The following is a 17,424-nucleotide window of genomic DNA, read 5'->3' on the forward strand; positions in this document are numbered from 1 at the left end:
CACAATCCATGTGACAGTATGTCATGACCAAGTCTTCTCTTTCAAAAGTCTGGAATCTTCTGCTGTAGTTCCTCTTAATAAGTCTTTTGTTTGGGGAGGAGGATGAGAACGTGGGGCAAAAATGAGACCCTGAGTCTAGTCTCTGATGAAGTTTTAAGGCAGGAAGGCTGGGGTGCAGAATTGATTTATTCTTTTGCAATTAGTATGTTCCAGTTTGACCAGTTTGGAATTAGTTTATTCTTTTACATTTCAAAAGTGTGTGCCTCAGTGCCTACTCCTGAAAGGCTATGTTAGAAGGAAAAATAAAATTAAAATATGCTATTGATGTTTGCTTACCCACTCACAGGTGCACACCTGGGGAAAACCAAACCCTCTTTAAGTTTTTTCCCTTTTGAATTTCATGTAAATCATACCCAGATGGCTAATGGTAGCATAAATTGCTTTTAATGATATCTAAGAATCTTAGAAATTCATTTTAAAAATGTTACAGCAAAAGTACATTTGGAAACTGTTTTTTTGCTGGGATATATGTGTCTCAGGAGTTCAGTGTGAAAATACCCACTTGAAGAATTTTCTGGCCACACCTGCTCTCCCAGGGGCTGGCAGGGGACCCTCTTTGGTAGAGCTCCCCATTAGGGGACTGGGAGGGCCCCGCTTACCCCCTCAGCCAGTGGAGAGTGGCTGTGCGTGTGGCGTGAGCCCCGGACAGAACCCAGGGCCCTGGTCTCTAAGTCCTGCTCCCCGTGAAGAGAGAGCAAGTGCTGTAGGCCCGTGGCTATAATCTCACTTCCTGTTGCCTTACGCCTGCCTGGGCCAGGGAATCATCTTCAATTCCTGACAGCCACATGGCATCAGGGAGTTCCTCAGACCTGACTGAGTGTCATATAGGAGCCCCTCAAAGGAATGGCATGCAGTGGTGGAATGTCCTTCTGGCGACCACTTGCCTCTGGTTCTGTGGAATGTGCACAGTGTTGCATCACGTGCATATCCATATGGGGGGAGATGGGGAAGCAGCCCCACCAGCTGTGTGGGGAGGTGGCGGGGGCTTGCCGGACGCCTCTGGCTGGACTGCCGGAAGACTGAAGGTGTTTACCGCGGACAGCCCTTCCCTGCCACTCCTTCCCCAGAACTTCTACTTCACTTGCCTTATATTCTTTTCTTAATGCATCTTTAATTTTGATAGATTGTGCCGGATTGCTCTCTGTAGGGGTTGAACTCTTTAACGGTCTTCTAAAAATTAATTATTAATTTTCTAAGTGATATATGAATAAATTCTCTTCAGAAAAAGGGAGAAAAGTTGAAGATACAGCTAAAGTACTTTTGGTGACCACCCTCACTCTGGGTCCCCAGTTCCCACACAGATCCTCTCCGTCCCCCAGAGCTAACTGCTGTTATTGGTTTGCTGTGTGTCTTACTAGTTATTTTTCTATGCCCTGGAAGATATAAACCAAGTGTGTGGGGCTGTGTGTGCGCGGGTGTGTGTGTTTGTTGTTTCATATATAAACCACATTGCAGTAAACCTGTCATTCTATAATGATGTGTTTTTCTTGACGATATGTCTTAGAGGTCTTTCCATGATGTAGATCTCTCTATATTATTTGAGTTGTTTACCATAAATTATTTTTCAGCAGTGCTTTTTGACATTTACTTTCAGGAAAGAATTTGGGGTTTTGTTAAACACCTAGTGATTCTTTTTTTTTGCACTGTGCAAAATTTTGATCTCTGTGTGTGTGTGTTTTCCTCTCTCTTCAGGTCTCAGAAAGCTGATCCCCACAATGAAGGCTACATCTTGGAATTAGATTGCTGTTCCTCATTAGACCACCTGACAGACCAAAAAATCATCCCCGAGTTTATTAAGAAGGTGAGCCGTGCAGTCAGGATACAATTGAACAGATTTGCAGAGCATTCCCCTGGGCGACAGGCGAGGGGCTGGCTTAGGGCAAGGGAGGCACACCCCACAGCCCGGGGCGGAGCCAGTGCCACCTCTGCCGTGGCCCTTTGGGCAGCCCCACAGCAAGGCAGCCCCTCCCACACATCACTCAGGCAGGAGGTGACTCTGGAACAAGATGGATTCCCCCTCCCTCCCAGGATGGTGGGACCCTGAACCCTGTCTTTTAGGGCTGGAGTGGCATTAACAGCTGACAGGCCCCCTGACGGGACTCCTCTCAAGCCCTGAAGATGGTGTGAGCACCCACATCGCACCTTCCACTCATCCTGTGGGTCTTTGTTGCCGTGAACCCCCTTCCTTTCCTGGTGTGGGAGCAGGCCAGAGTCCTGTGGCCACTGGCATGCAGTTGTACCAGGAAAAATTTCCTAGCTGCAGGGGATTCATTCTTTGCCCAGAAATGTGTCTGGTTTTGAACTTCTCTTCATGGCATATGAGGTTTCCTACTTAATTGCAGGGTCCACTTGGGTTTCAGTATGATGACATTTACTGCAGAAGGAATGTCCTTGCCCACACTGGGGCTAAGTTCATTGCTTAATGCTTATCTTGTTCTCCCCTACCCAGTCTTCCAAAATAACTGACAATTCCCCATCTTGTAGAGGTGATTATGATGTTTGAGGCCCAGTCAGTCAATTAATGAATTCATTAATAAATATCATCAACTTTGGGCTGTCAACTTTGGGCCAGAAATAGTACTACATAGGTGCTTGGATACAGAGAACAAAATACATGCAGTCCCTGCCTTCGTGTCCTCACAATCAGAAGGCAGACCCTGACCGAGTGTGATGAGCATTACCAGGAGGAAAGCTGGGGAGTTGAGAAGCAAGTGGACCATGTGTTCTGGGCATCAGGGAGGTACCTTGGGCTGAGACGGGAAGGATGAGGGAGAGTTATCTGGTGATGGGGCTGCCTGGGGCAGGCTGGGGCGCCTCCAAACACAGGGAGCAGCATGTGTGAGGGCCTGAAGCAGGAGGGAGCGGGGAATCAAAAGATCACAGGAGCTTCAGCAAAAAAGGGGAGGGTGAGGGATGGGAGAAGGGCCAGGACTCAGCTGTAAAAGCAGTGGGAGGCTGTCATGAAGAATTCTGCAGAAGAATGAAATAGATTGCCCCTTGAAACACCCAATGACTCGTTTTTGGTTTCCTTCCTGCCTCCCTCCCTTCAACAATTGTTGAGTGTCCGGGCTCTTCGGGGCCCTGGGAATAGCCACTCAAGGATGCTGGGAGCCAAGACCTACAGCCTAGGGATCGATGACCTCTTAGGTCAGAATTTCTTCTGGTAACTTTACTAGAGGGATGGAGACTCTCTCTACTCTGTTAGAATTTACATCATTACTTAAGAAATAGGAGAAAGTAGTTTTGTTCACACGTGGAGAAGCCTGAGAACACAGGTCTTTATGACTCACGTAGGTGTCTGTAGAAAGAGGGTCATTTTCTCTGGATTGTTGCAAATAAAATGTTCTAATAAACTTGGGTAGGGACATTGCAGAGGTAGAATTTACCCCATGATCTGAGTACTGGGGAAAAAATAGTTTCAGAAATGGTTTTGTAATTGAGACTCAGATGCATGGAATATTTGAACAGTAAGTGGGTAAGATGAGGGCATGAAGCTCTGCCCATACTGTTAAATGTGCTCTTTTAAATAAAACATGTGATTGGTGCTTTTGTCTTAACCAGACCATTGCATGACTGACCCATTGCATTGTGCCCCTATCAGATCTTAAGGCAACAAAGGCCTGGTTAGTGACTGGGTGCTGAGATGCTCTGTGTCTGTAGTGCCTGAAGTGCGGGTGGACATCTGTTCAGCAGAAGGGATAACCCCAGAGTTAGAAAGCCAGTTTTGTATTTAACTTTTACTCTTATCCCTCCTACTGATGATATGTGTGTGTACACATCAGGATCTGATGTTTTGTTCAGTAATTAGTTAAATCAGTCATCGACACCCGCTTATTCTATATTTGTATAAGAATTCTGTTCTTAACATTTTGAAAATTATACACTTTAGAGCCCACTGTGCCATCTTGCCCCTGCCATTCCCCTGGTTTTCAAATAAAAATCACTGGGTCCAGACAGGCTTGCGCACTGGGGTGGCCCTGAGATTTCTGACCTGGAGCTTGTCTCCAAATGTGCATCCCAGAGTCTCTCACTTCTGTTCCTCTCAGCAGAGAGGCGGTTGACGGTCACGGTCAGCAGGGTGGAAGGAGAGTTCCCCGCTCTGGAGAACCCAGGTGTGTTGGGGTTGCCCCACCCTTTGTCGCCACACTGTTTGTCTGTGGCTGGACCTGGAAGGATCCGGCATTTCTGGCTGTCAGTGCTGGCTGCAGCTTTAGTTTCTAGGCCAGTGGCCATGAGAACCAGGGAAAGAGGGACAAAACGATGGGCCTGGGCCCTCTTCCCTCTGCTCCTCTTTTCTGTTGTTGGACTTAATTTCTGGAGAAAACACTACCTCTCTGTGCAGAGAGCAGAGGGGAACCAGATGCCTCTCTGCAGGGTCAACAGCTATTCCAGCTGACGGCAGAATTTTACACATGTGTAAATTTTTCTGTCATCACGCAGGTAGAAGATCACAGGAGCCTCCTGGGAAGAAATATACTAAAAACCATTTGTATTCTTTCAGTAAATATTTAATGAATAGCTTGGTCCCTATTTATATATATAGTGGTGACACTTGTTAATTGCCATTCGCTTAGGCCGAGATGAAGCTGTGTCGCTGGCTGCTACAGCGTATAGTCATTACTTTTTATCTGGGCCATTGTTCTGTGTGAAATAATGGCTCCCGTTCCTGTGACAAGTAGATCCGTCTTGCGATGAGATGGTAATTAACTCGTTTTGTCATTGTGCCATCATGCAGGATAAGCTTACATTCTTCTCTGCATATGAGAATTAAACTCAAAGTGATGTAGAATTTTCGTTCTTAAGAACAACGTCCCAGTATGGTTTTTCCACCAAATGTTTTAAATTAGTGGAACCTTTGGATAGAGGACACGGATAGAAGGAGGGAAAGGAGATTTCATTATTTTCCACAATTAGGAAAAATAAAGTCATTTGTATCTGTCACGTACAATTAGCTGAAGAGGCCGTAACTCACAGCGCCTCTCCATCATGGTTTTGCACGGAGGGTGAAGGAAGTTGTGTAGAGAAGACTCTGTTCCTTCCCATGTGGTCAGTGATTCTCTGAGCACTTGCACCAGTCACATTAAATCTGGCTACTGCCTTTTCTTTTCCCTCTTGGATCCTGCTGTGCTCCAGCCAGCCAGCCCTGTATGTAAATTATTTATGATGGACCACGGAACATGTAAAATGCATATTTATGGGCAGACCTGGAGAGAATACGTTTTCCAAGTCCTAGAACCAAATGCTCGAGAGATGAAGAGTTGCAAGGTGGTGAGAGAGTGACGGTGCGTCTCTGTTCCTTTGAGACAAAGGTTCGACCGCCAGGTACTTCTGGAGCCCGTCTTCCATGGCTGGTGGATTTGTGGGAGCCCTTTGGATTTCCTATACTTCAGCATTCCCAGAGGATTGTAAAGAAGCAGAGTGGTATAGAATGAAGGGCCTACATGTTCATCTTGAAATTACTTTACGTTCTTTGAGTTTCTTGGGAAAGTGCTCGTGTGTTGGAAAGTTTTCAGAGTCACTGCACACATTTTCTGGTTTGTTCTTCACAATAATTCCATTCAACACGCCCGGCTGGCAATGGTGTCTCCCTTCTAGACAGAAGGAAACTAAGCTCAGAGGGGACGAGGTCTTGGCCCAGGGGCTGGGACTGCTAAATGATGGCAGCAGCTGGTCCTTGCATGGGGAGGCACCAGCGGGGGGCAACAGGAGGAGCCGGAGGGTTCCATGGCCTGGTGGCCCGAGGAGGAGTGTTTTGGAGAGGTATGTAGCAATGAGGGCTCTCAAGAGTGAGGGATGGATGCTTGTGGAGATGGAGGGTCGAGGTGGACACTGCTTTTCCTGGTGAGGTCAGGCACATGGAACAAAGGCTCGAGGCTAAGAAAGGGTCAAGTCCTGTTTGGCTGGAGTGTAGGATGGACAAAGGGAGGAGGAAGCCTGTTCTGGGCAGGGCTCTTTTGATTACCTGGAACAGAGCCCTACTCAGGCCAGCTCAGGTGACTCAGGTGGGATTTACTAAAAAGATGCAGGAAATGGCCTGGAGCCCCAGGTCCAGGGGCAGAAATTTCCCTGGAACAGGAATACGGAAAATAAAAAAAAAAAAAAAAAAAAGATTTGTCTTCCTGGCTGTATTATGTGCTGCCTATATTTATGTACATGCATGTTTATTTGAATTTTAAATGGGATTTTCCTCCACAGGGGCAGTAAATGTGTGCTGCTTAGACCCTGTGCTAAAGCCTGTACATGCTCTGTACCCTTAACCCTCATCTCACCCCTCTGAAGGCTTATCCCTGTTTTACAGGTGAAGAAACTGAGGCACCAAGAAGCTATGTAGTTTGCCCAAAGTTACACCTGTGAAAGGCAGCACTGGGATTGACCCAAGCCTACTTGACCCAAAGGTCACATTTGTGACCACTGGGCCATGCTGCCTTTTCTGCATAGTCCTCAGGGGCTGAGAGTGGGGCTGTCTGAGCCAGAAGGCGATGTTGGGCATGTGAGGCAGATGGGTGTAACCGTGTTTGGTCCATGGGGCCAGATTTTGGAGACCCACAAGGCCTCCTCGCAGTGGGGGCTGGGGTTCTAGGCCTCATTGCCCACAGTGGGGAGCCATCCCCCTGCCATGGTCCAGGCAGGACTCCCGGTCTTTGCCCTCAGGCCCTCAGCTCTGGGCCCTGTTCCTTAGACTCACTCCGTTTCATGATGGAGGAGCGGCACTGATCTGCACAACCTGCTTAGGACTAGGTTTGTCCTCACTGGACCACAGAGCCTCTAGCATGAAGACACTTGAGGGAAGGCGAGGCAGACCCCTGCCTTGTCCTGTAGGGGGACAACACATGGTCAGAAACTCAGTGGCCTGGATTCAAGGAGATGTGCTGCCCTTCAGAAAACCAAATGTTGCTGCTCACATCTCGACCTGAAGAAAGGAAGCCGACAGGTGTTAAAATCTCAGTGGCTCCTCTTAATGAAACAGAATATCCCAAATCCCCAGGATTAGGAAACTTTGCCTGTGGTATATAAATGACTCATCATTTACTCTCTGGCTGATTGTTGAGTGTTCAGGGCCTCATTTCCACAAGTGCAGTGCAGAGAGTCTAATTTTAATTAGAGCAAGACACCGATTCAGAGTGAAAGGAAAATTATGTTTAAAAGGCTTCCCTTTCCTCACTGCACCCCACCTACCCCCAAACCAAGAGAATTATGACATTTTTAAAAAGTCCAATCTAACGGGGGGTCTGGGGGAGGGGCGGTAGTTGAAAGCAAAATGGTGTTTAATTCCAGTGATGAGCATGCCCTCACTGTGGAAGAAAGTGAACAGGGGCTGGCAGAGAAAAGGCTGAGGGTGAGAAGTGAGACACTGCTGGGCACAGGGGTGTCCTGTTCGTTGTCGTGTCTCCACAACTTAATAAATATTTGTGAATGAATGAATTAAAAGAGAAATGCAGAGGAAGAATCATTAAGACTCTGGGTCATCGAAGGGGAGAGAGGAGCCTAAGATGACACACAGGTGACTGGAGGTTGAGGTGGGATCATTTGAGAGGATGAGAAGAGACAGCAAGAGGGCCGTTTGGGCCAAAGAGGTGATGAGATTGGTGATGGACATGTTGGGGCTGAGGGACCAGTGGGACACTCAAGGGAACCTTCCAGAAGGCAGGTGTGGTTGTTGGACTGGAACTTAGGAGGAAGCTAGGTATGGAGATGTAGTTGTCGGAGGTGCAGAGTCAGAGGCCCACAGGGCCCAGGCAGGTAATGACGGTGAGGAAGTGGTTGAGGTGATCATTGGGTGGCACATGCTCATCTCAAGGGGGCAGCCACCACTTAGCATGAGCTCATTATTGTCTCGTGGAAATACTGATTCAGTATCACAAGATCTTATCTAGTTTGGTTGATTTCCTTTGTTTTGGAGAAGTTGATAATGTTTTTATTTTCTTATTGTGAAGTCTCTTGGTTTTTCAATGTAAACAGATAGATCAATTAAAAAACCGCAAGATCTAAACCAGTGTTTCTCGAATTATCTATGGTGAAGGACTGGTTTTGTTTGTTTGTTTCGATTTTTTCTCAATCCATTATGGACTGACACTTTTGTAAAATACAATAAAAACATGGTGGCAACGTTGACTAACTAGAAAAGTGTCTAAATGCTCACTCTAACTTTTTGTACCTGTCTTGTCCTGGACTAGTAACCAAAAGTTTGTGGACCAGCAGTGGCCCAAGGACAACAGTATGAGTAGCCACTGGTTGAAGTGACAAAGCCACGCCACAGGATGAACTCACTCGTGCTTGCAGAGGGCACAGAAGAGAGCACTGTGGCCAGAGCTCTGGGGAGGACCCAGAGAAGGAGAAAAAGAAAGGACTTTTATGAAGCAGGGGGAGAAAGGGAAGAGCATGATGTTACAGAATCCAAGGGAAGAGACTAGAGAATAGTAAAGCAGGAAAGAGGTCAAGTTGGAACCCACTGGGTGGGTGGCCCATTGGGTTTGGCCACTGAAGGCCTCTGATAAATCCTGCAGGAGGAGATTTCAAGAGGTGGAGCAGGCAGAGGCCTCCCTACCATGGGGTTAGGAGTAAATAAATTTAAAAGAAGAGAGAGAGAGTGGTGGCTAAGACAGGGCACAGGTAAAAGGAAGTCTTGTTTGTTTGTTTTAAATGGGAGACTTGAGCATCTTTAAAAGCTGAGAGGTACCAGTAGGGAGGGGAAAGTTAATAGTTAATAGAAGTCAGAGGTGACAAAGGGTGGAGGCAGGTCCAGGTGAGGGGAGCCCACAGAGTGGCATCAGCTGCGCACGTGGGACTGGACACCCTTTCCTTTGAGGCCAGGGGAGGAGGTAGGAGGACATCTCCAGGCTTAGATGTTCACAGGGGAGGAAAAACGTGGGAGCTGCTGCCTGGAGGCCTCTGTTTTCTTATAAAGTTCCCCTCCCACCGCAGCCTCCCTTGATCCTCTGTCCTGCTGTTTTCATTGACCTGCAGTCTTCCTGTTCTGTGTGGGGAGGTTAGCTGGAGTTAGTGTGAGCCTGAGGGGAGGGAGGAGGTCACATGTTTGTCTTGATCACTCCCTAAAAATGAGACAAATTCCTGTGCTTCATTTTCTTCCTCTGCAGGACTCCAAGACCCCGTCCCAGCGGGCCAGGGTTCACTCATATTTCTTTGAACAGATCTTTGAGGGCCCCTGTGTGGTAGTGTCTGAGGATACCTTAGTGAGCCAGCACGGGTAGTGTCCCTGGTCACATGAAGCTTGCAGTCTAGCTGAGGACGCAGACATGGAGCAGGTAGTCTCCTGATGGAGGTATAATCCCAAATAGGTAAGTGCTCTGGAGTAGAACCTGGCAAGGGACCCTGACCCAGACTGGCAGAGGGAGGAGGAGTGATCCATTAAGAAGTGGTGTTTGCACTGAGATCTGAGGGGTAAAAGGTGAGGGAGAGTGGAGGTAGTGGGGGTGGGAAAAGCTTGGACAAAGGCTGAGAGATGGGAGGGAGCGGGTTTGGTTCAAAGAACAGGAAGGAGGCCATCGTGACTTGACTGAAGAGGATGGAGGGCTGAGAGCCGCATGATGAGGCTGGAGAGTCAGTTGGGGCTCACATGCGCAGGGCCCACAGGCCGGGCTCAGGATCTAGGTCTTTATCCCAAATGCAATGGAAAGCCATTGGAGGATTTTAAGGAGGAGCTGGAGAATGATACCACATTTGCATTGTGGAAGAATGAGGATGGCTGCAGGGTGGAGACTGCATTGGGGGGCAGGAGTGGCTTCAGTTAGAAAACTGTTGGAGTCTCTCTGTAGAAAGAGATTATAGCGTAGTTTACGTTACGTAGCATCATAGTGGAGATGTGGAGAGGCGGCTAGAGTTAAGAACTGTGGAGCTGGGGAAAGCACCCTATTATTTACGGATTGGCTAACAAGGCATAGCAGAGAGGAGGGGACCAGGCTGATGTGACTGGTGCCCCTGGGTGACGGGGGGCCTTTGGCTGTCATTTCTGTGGCTCAGGAGCTCAGGGCAGCAGTCTGGGCTGGAGACAGCAGCTGGCAGGTGATAATTGACACCCTAGTCATGGCTGAAGTCGCTGAGGAAGGAAGTGAGGGTGCAGAGGGAGAGGCCTTGAACTGAGCCCTAGGAGATTCCAGCATTGACTGCCGTGCAGAGAAGAGAGGTGGACAGTAAGTGGCTAGAGAGGTCCCGGGGAAACTCGAGAGTGCCAGTGATGGAGGCCAAGGGCACTTCAGCAAGGGAGGGATTGTCAACCCTGTCGGTGGCCCTAAGACTAAACATTAGAAATTGCCATTGGTGGTGTGGCCGTGAGGTTGTTGGCGCCCTTCGTGGCCGCTGTCTTGATAGTCTCTCCCCTCCCAGTATGTATTTTACGAGGCCTGATCCAAGACGGCTTTGGGTTGTAATTAAAACCCACTGCCCTCTTCCCCATAGAACTCACGTGTGCTCCTGTGTTATTCCTAGGATGGGTCTGAGGGTTTTTCCTTTTTCTCTTTTAAATTTAGGATATTCTTTCTTTCCATGGGCTTGCTGAATTATCTTCATGGTTCTCCTTAATGTGATTTTTTATTAAGAAAGTAAATTTTACTACTCTTTACTACTACTACTAGTTACTAAATTTTAGGGGATTAGAACTTGCCCATGTAAAGCATTGCAATTTCTGTAATTTTTAGCATGCATCATCTCCTCCATCCCGCATGTTAGGAGGAGGCTAGTGGTGTCAGGGTTCACATAACTTTGCCTGAGGCTAGGTGTTTGGGTTGGCTGTAGGCCAGCCTGGAAGCTCTTGCAGGTGAGGGACAAGGGTCTACTTCTCAAGGACATGGCTGTGTCCCTAGGGCACCAGAGATGTCCCTTGTTCCAGAGATTGAAACAGGCCCCAGGAGGAGTGTGGTGATGGACAAGCTGCTCCCGTTGCCTCTGAACCATGCTTATAGCAGACAGTAATGTTCCTTATTGGCTGAGGGTGAAACCAACAGAGCTGAAGATCTGGAGTGTCTTCCTTCTAAGCCAACACTTCTTGGCGTGTGCCCTTCCTGCAGCGCTCCTTGGAAAACAAAGGTTCTGTCATCCAATATGTTTGGGAAACATGCATGTGGTAAGCCCTCTGGGAGGGTCATGATGCTCCTTAGAAGAATCAAGGCTCTGAAAATGTCTGCAGTAAGAAACCCGCTTAGTTAGCTTAACTCAGCATTTCTCAAATATAGATTTAGAACTTTCCCCTTCACCTCCTCCCCAAATACCTATTTATATCATGGAGCATCTGTGGAAAATGTGCCCAGTCAACAACTCACTGACCACTTAGCTACCACGGACGATCACAGCTAGTCAGTGGATGGCAGTGTCAGTCTCCTCTCTTTTTACAATGGGTTCCTAATACTGATTGTCTCCAACTGCACAGAATTGCTGTAAGCTCACATCAGTCAAGTACTGTATTGTATTTTCTTGGTTTGGTTAAAACAAGCGTTTCTACCCAGACACTTGGTGTAACTGTTTCCTAATCCTCACCCAGTCTTCTGATGGAGGAGAGATTTGGAGCAAGGCAACTTAAAACTCTCTCCTCTCTTTTGTCACCCCAGAAAGACATGTGCTTGGCGCCTCTGTCATTTTTCTTGCTTCTTTAGTAACAGACATAGCAATCTTCTAACACATAGTCAGCAAAAACGAAGTCGCTGGATTTGTTGACAGCTGTGGAATCGTAGATAGCATTTGGTCTCCTGTTGCTGGGTTCCAGCTTATCTGACCAGAGTCTTAAAAGAAGTACTGGCTTCTTGGACTTTTTTCCCCTTTTCTACTTTGTTCCCTCACCCCAACCCCTGGATTTCTTGTGCCACAGTTATTAATCAGATCTTTAAATATATTGGTTTTTCTAGCTTTGGTTTCTCATTCTTTTCTCTCTTGCCTGTAGTCACTAGTCAAAAGTGACATTTTATTCCTTAGCAGTAGTGTCCAATAGAATATAATTTGAGCCACTTATATAATTTAAAATTTTAGTAAATTAATTTTTTAATTAAAAAATCAGTAGCCATATTAAAAAAGTCAAAACAATGGTGAAATTAATTTTAGTAATACGTTTTTGTTTTTTTGAAGATTGGCACCTGAGTTAACATCTGTTGCCAATCTTTTTTTTTTTTCCTTCTTCTCTCCAAATCCCCGCCCCAGTACATAGTTGTATATTTCAGTTGTAGGACCTTCTAGTTGTGGCACGTGGGACGCCGCCTCAGCGTGGCCCAATGAGCGGTGTCATGTCCACTGCGCCCAGGATCCGAACCAGCAAAACCCTGAGCCACTGAAGCGGAGAGCATGAACTTAGCCACTTGGCTGCGGGGCTGGCCCCTAGTAATACATTTTATTTAACCCAATACATCCAAAATATGTTTTTTAATATGTCATGAAATCTTTCATGTACTTTTTTTAACAAAGTGAATCTTAGATATCAGATGTATATTTTATACTTGTATCACATCTCAATTTGGACACTAAATCTTCAATAATGAAAGTGAAATGTCCTACAAAATAAAGTTATGTTTAACAGAAAAATATTTCATACTGCTTCGGTTTTTAAATTTAAGTTTAAATTAATTAAAATTCAATAAAGTTAAAATTCAGCTCGTTGGTCGCATTAGCCACATTGTAAGTCCTTGGTTGTCACCTGTGGCTAGTGGCTACTGTCTTGGACAGCATAGTTCTGTAGGACTCTTTGATTTAAATAGTTTTCAGTTTTCCATGTTTTCTCAGTTGACACAAAATATTTGTGATAATGAGTCTTGACAGCCACAAGGAACAAGGAGCCGTGTATAGCATTTATTAAACAACTGAAGAAAATTTTCCTCATGAAAACATCTAAAAAGTATATATTTAAAATAATTAAATTTTTGTTTGTAAAATTAATCATTAATTAATTTGTATATACATATTTTAAATTATATAAAAATATACAAATTTGGAAATAGTGTTTTGTCTCCCAGGTTTTCATCTCATGAAGCAATTTTATTCTTACACTTTCCATGCATCTTTGCTTCGGTGTCTCTATCATCACCAGAGTGACTTTTAGGAGCATCTAACACAGGTTTCAAACTCATCCTATTTACATGCATCCAAATTGTCTGGAATTCGGCACTTTTAAAATTTATGAATGATGTTCTCACTAGAGACTCTATCCCAAGTCCTAAGTGCTCATTCATGTAACATTAGGATAGCCATTTTTTCCTATCCAGCTCCTATGTAAAGAAGAAATCTCCTTTATGCAACCACTTACTCTGCATTGCTCTTAAAAAAGGGAAAAGTCTCTTTTTATTAAAGACAACATAAATACAGGAGAGCGCATAAATCTGAAGTGCACAGCTCGGTGAGTTTGCACAAAATGAATGCACCTGGTAACCAGGACCCAGATCCAGAAATAGAACAGCTCAAAGCCCTGCCTGGGGCCTCTCCCATCACTTCCCCCTCTGCCCGCCCCACCGGTAGCCTCCGTCTAGTTTCTAATGCCAAAGGTTAGCTTCGCCTGGTTTTGAACTTTATATCAATCAGTGGAGTCTTTTATAAATGGCATCTATTGCTCCACACTCTGTAAGATTCATCCATGTCCCAGTAATTTGTTCCTTTTCATCATGTATAGAATTCCTGCATTCCTCTTTAAAGGTGGTCTTTGGGAAGCCTGCTTACTATAGCACCCAAAATTTTGTTTCATGCTATAGGAGTTATTTTAAGTTTTTGTTAAATACATTTCCCTCATTTAAAAAAAAAGCTAAGTCCGTCAGATGACTTTAATAAAGGTCCCAAACCAGCCTTGATGAACCTGTTTTCCCTAGTGAGCGCTTTGTTGTGCAAAATAGTGACCCAGCGTCCCTGTATTGTGAGAGACTTTGTAAAAGTTCGTAAATGTATAAAGTAATTCCCTCTTTTCTGAGAAGTAACATTTGGGGAGTAAACCCAGGATCTATCCAGGAGATGTAGTGTATATGGACTGTGTATTTCCCCTTTCCGCCGACTGTGAATGGGGTTATCATGTTGTGGGTATTGAATATTGGTCTGACTCTTACAGGGGAGACAACTTTTATGGACCTTCTTCCCCAAGATACCCGCTTGACTAACTCCTTCACTTCCTTCCTATCTCTGCTCAAGTTCCCCTTCTCCATGCGCCCGCCCACCCTGCCCATCATGTTTAAAAGAGCTCCTTATTCCATGCCGCTCCCCATCCTAGTCATTCTCGCTTCTTTTTTCTCTTTTATCTCCAGCTCTTTTCACTTCCTAAGATGCTTTACTCTTTTCACTTATTATGTTTATTGTTTGTTGTCTCTTTTTTCCATGGCGAGAAGAATGTAGGTCATATAGTCGACGCTCAATGAATATTTATGGAATGAAAGAGCGAGAGCCCAGGAATTTCCAAGGCTTGAAAGCTCTCAGAATCATATGGGAGCAGATGCTTTCAGAGGTCATGCAATGGAGATAAAATAGATGGACATTCATACTTTTAATTTTTTCCTGCAACTTGCAAGTAGCCTTTTTCAGCATTTGGGGTGGTTGAAACCTGTTGCGTAAGTCCTCCTTGGAAGTGACTTAGGAGGGTGGTTATATGTCAGCATTTCTACTTCATACTTCCCAGCAGACACGTTTACAAATATGGAATTTGCTGTTATCACTGGGAAAGTTTCTAAAGTGGCATGCATGCATATAGATATATATGAGATGGCACATGTTTTGAGTGCTAATTATGCGCTGTCAGTGAACACATGTGGTAGTTAACGGGTTTACACGCAGGTTGAACTTTCCCATCTGCGTTGTTCAGAGGTGCTGAACATCCTCACTCGGTGAGACCTCCTGTCTGCCGGATTTGTCTGGGATCCAGCACAGATAATGAATGTGTGGGAATTTGGACTAACCTTGTGGCAGTTGGTCCTGGAATTTATCCCGGAAGGCAGTTAGACTGCCTGCCGTATTTTCCCCCCAAACTGGAAGGTTTCACTTTTATTGCTTGAGATTACGTGGAATCTTCTCTGAGGGTTTTGAGAGCCAGTTTGACAGCATTACAACCCATGTAAGGTTTTCCCCTCTTCTGCCTTTGGGAGAATTCCCACTCGGAGAGCTGGGTCCCATTAGGATGGGTCAGCTGTGTGGAGATTGCTTCCGGGAAGTGGAGGGAGGGGAAGCACTGGGACACAAAGTTTTCAGTTACTGAAACTGACTTGCCTCCTCATGGAGAAATCTGGAACTTGAAAAGACCAATTCCAGAATTTTCTCCTGATTCCAGTAAAGGAAACGTGCTGCTTAATTCATCACTTGGGCAATCACTTAGGCGGGGCACATCGCTTTCTCGAATTCTTGGTTTTCTTCTCTGTAAAATGAGACTTTTGTTCCTTGAGAATCTCTAATACTCTGATTCTGTCATCAGTCTGGCTTTTATGTGTATCCCTCATTATCAAAGAGGTGTCTTTGATTAATTCAGGTTTATGAGGGTGGCATGCTGAGTTTTGGTGTCGTAGGCCCTCATTTTGTGAATTGTGCCGGGCGCATCTTATTCCCTGTGCTCTTCATCCAGTAAGTCAATGTTTGTTGATTGATAACTATTTTTGTCTCCACCCTCAACTAATAACTGTAATTGGAGTTCAATACAAGGGCTATTATTTTTACAAGTTTTTTTTTCTTTTTTTAAGGTAAACATTTTTTAAGTAAACGTTACCTTCTGACACTCCAATGAAAAACATCTGTCGTGAAGAAAACTAAACTTTAAGTGATTCATTTGTTGGATCACTTCTGTTCTTAAGGGTTTGAGAGACTGAAAAATAAGATTGATTACCGTTATGTGGGTGGTGCTGTAATCTGTAGAAGTAACACAAGATATGTATGTGTGGGCAAATGGCCCAAGTCTTCTAATAATTGATTATTATAAATCTAGCCTAAGTAATAAGAGAAAATAGATTAAACTAAGGTTTCCCATCGAATTAATTACTTCCCAATCTATAGCTTCATTCTATTAGCCTTGTAGCAGAATTCCTAGGTCTTAAGAAGGTGGCTGGGGAGCATGGGTAGTGGGGATGTTATTGTTTGGGGTGATAGGGATTTTATATAGCAGGGATCTTATTTTTTTCCCAGCTTTATTGAGATATAATTGACAAATAGCATCATGTAGCTTTAAGGTATACAACATGATGATTCGATGTACCTATAAATTGTGAAGTGATTACCACCTTAAGTTTAGTTAACACATCTATTGTTATCTTTTTTGTTGTTGTGAGAATATTAACATCTACTCTCTTATCAAATTTCAATTATACAATACATACAGTATTGTTAACTGTAATCACCATGGTGTACATTACCTTCCTGGAATGTATTCATCTTTTAACTGGAGATTTCTACCCTTTGACCAACATCTCCCTATGTCCCTACCCCTTTAGCCCCTGGCAACCACCATTCTAATCTGTTTCTATGAGTTTGACTTTTTTAGATTCTGCTTGTAAGTGAGATCATCCAGTATTTGTCTTTTTCTGTCTGAGTTGTCTCACTTAGCATAATCCCCTCAAGGTCCATCCATGTGGTTGCAAATGGCAGGATTTCCTCCTTTTTAATAGTTGAATAATAGTCCATTGTATACATATACCACATTTTCTCTAAGTAGGGATGTTCTTGGTGGCAGTGATAGGGATGTTGTTGGTGGGGGTAGTAAGGATGTTATTGGTGGGGTGATAAGGATGTTACTGAGCAGAAGGCAGTCAACGAAGTTTCTGTAAAGAAAGCTTCTTCAGAGAGAAAAAGGTTGGGATGTGGAGGATACGGGGAATAGAAGTCAGAAGGAAAATACCTGAGGAGATGGAAAAACTTTAAAAGAAAATGTTTAAATATATTCCTGGTAGAAGTAAAGTTAGTTTTTGATGGAACTCTTCATCGTTTAGTTGGTGTGGAAACTTTATTTCACTGACTTCCCATTTTGGATGAGAGAGGCGGTTGCTACTCTAACTTCTGAGACACCCCCCAGAGGGCGGCGGAAGATTCTCTTGATGACGGCTTAGGAATAATACCGATGGACTTTTTTGGAAGTCTCAAGCACAGGAATCTCTGCATCCCTTTCTGACTCTGACGGTGCCTGGGAATGTGAGCATCATCCTGTGTTGCTCTTGAATAGTAAGACATCATCATTAATTCATGTTCTGCACAGTTGTAACTTGAGATAAACAAGGACTGAGCCTACATTTGCCAACAGGTTTGCTCAGCCAATTAATAATGTAAGGAAGGCACTCTGCAGGCTCAGGGCTTACCTCAGGCACCCGCTTGTTCCAGCAGTTCGGGTGCGTCATCACAAACTCAGAGACTCATTACAAACTGCTCTTACCTCTTTATTAAAGCAAGTCCCTAAAGGCCCACTCCTTGGAAGTATTTGTGTTATCC

At 44.9% G+C, this 17,424-nt stretch overlaps 1 protein-coding gene across 6 annotated transcripts in view; it reads left to right on the forward strand.

The window, feature by feature from the left end:
- The window catches only part of RFTN1 (raftlin, lipid raft linker 1), a 198,161-nt gene that overhangs the window by 108,919 nt on the left and 71,818 nt on the right, over positions 1–17,424 (forward strand). For all 6 annotated transcript variants that reach the window (XM_070575980.1, XM_070575981.1, XM_070575984.1 and 3 more), the window contains exon 4: positions 1,753–1,861. In XM_070575980.1, coding sequence (XP_070432081.1) covers positions 1,753–1,861 — 109 coding nt within the window. The remainder of the gene's footprint in view (positions 1–1,752; positions 1,862–17,424) is intronic.

Source organism: Equus przewalskii, chromosome 15, assembly GCF_037783145.1.
Source record: "Equus przewalskii isolate Varuska chromosome 15, EquPr2, whole genome shotgun sequence".
NCBI lineage: Eukaryota > Metazoa > Chordata > Mammalia > Perissodactyla > Equidae > Equus > Equus przewalskii.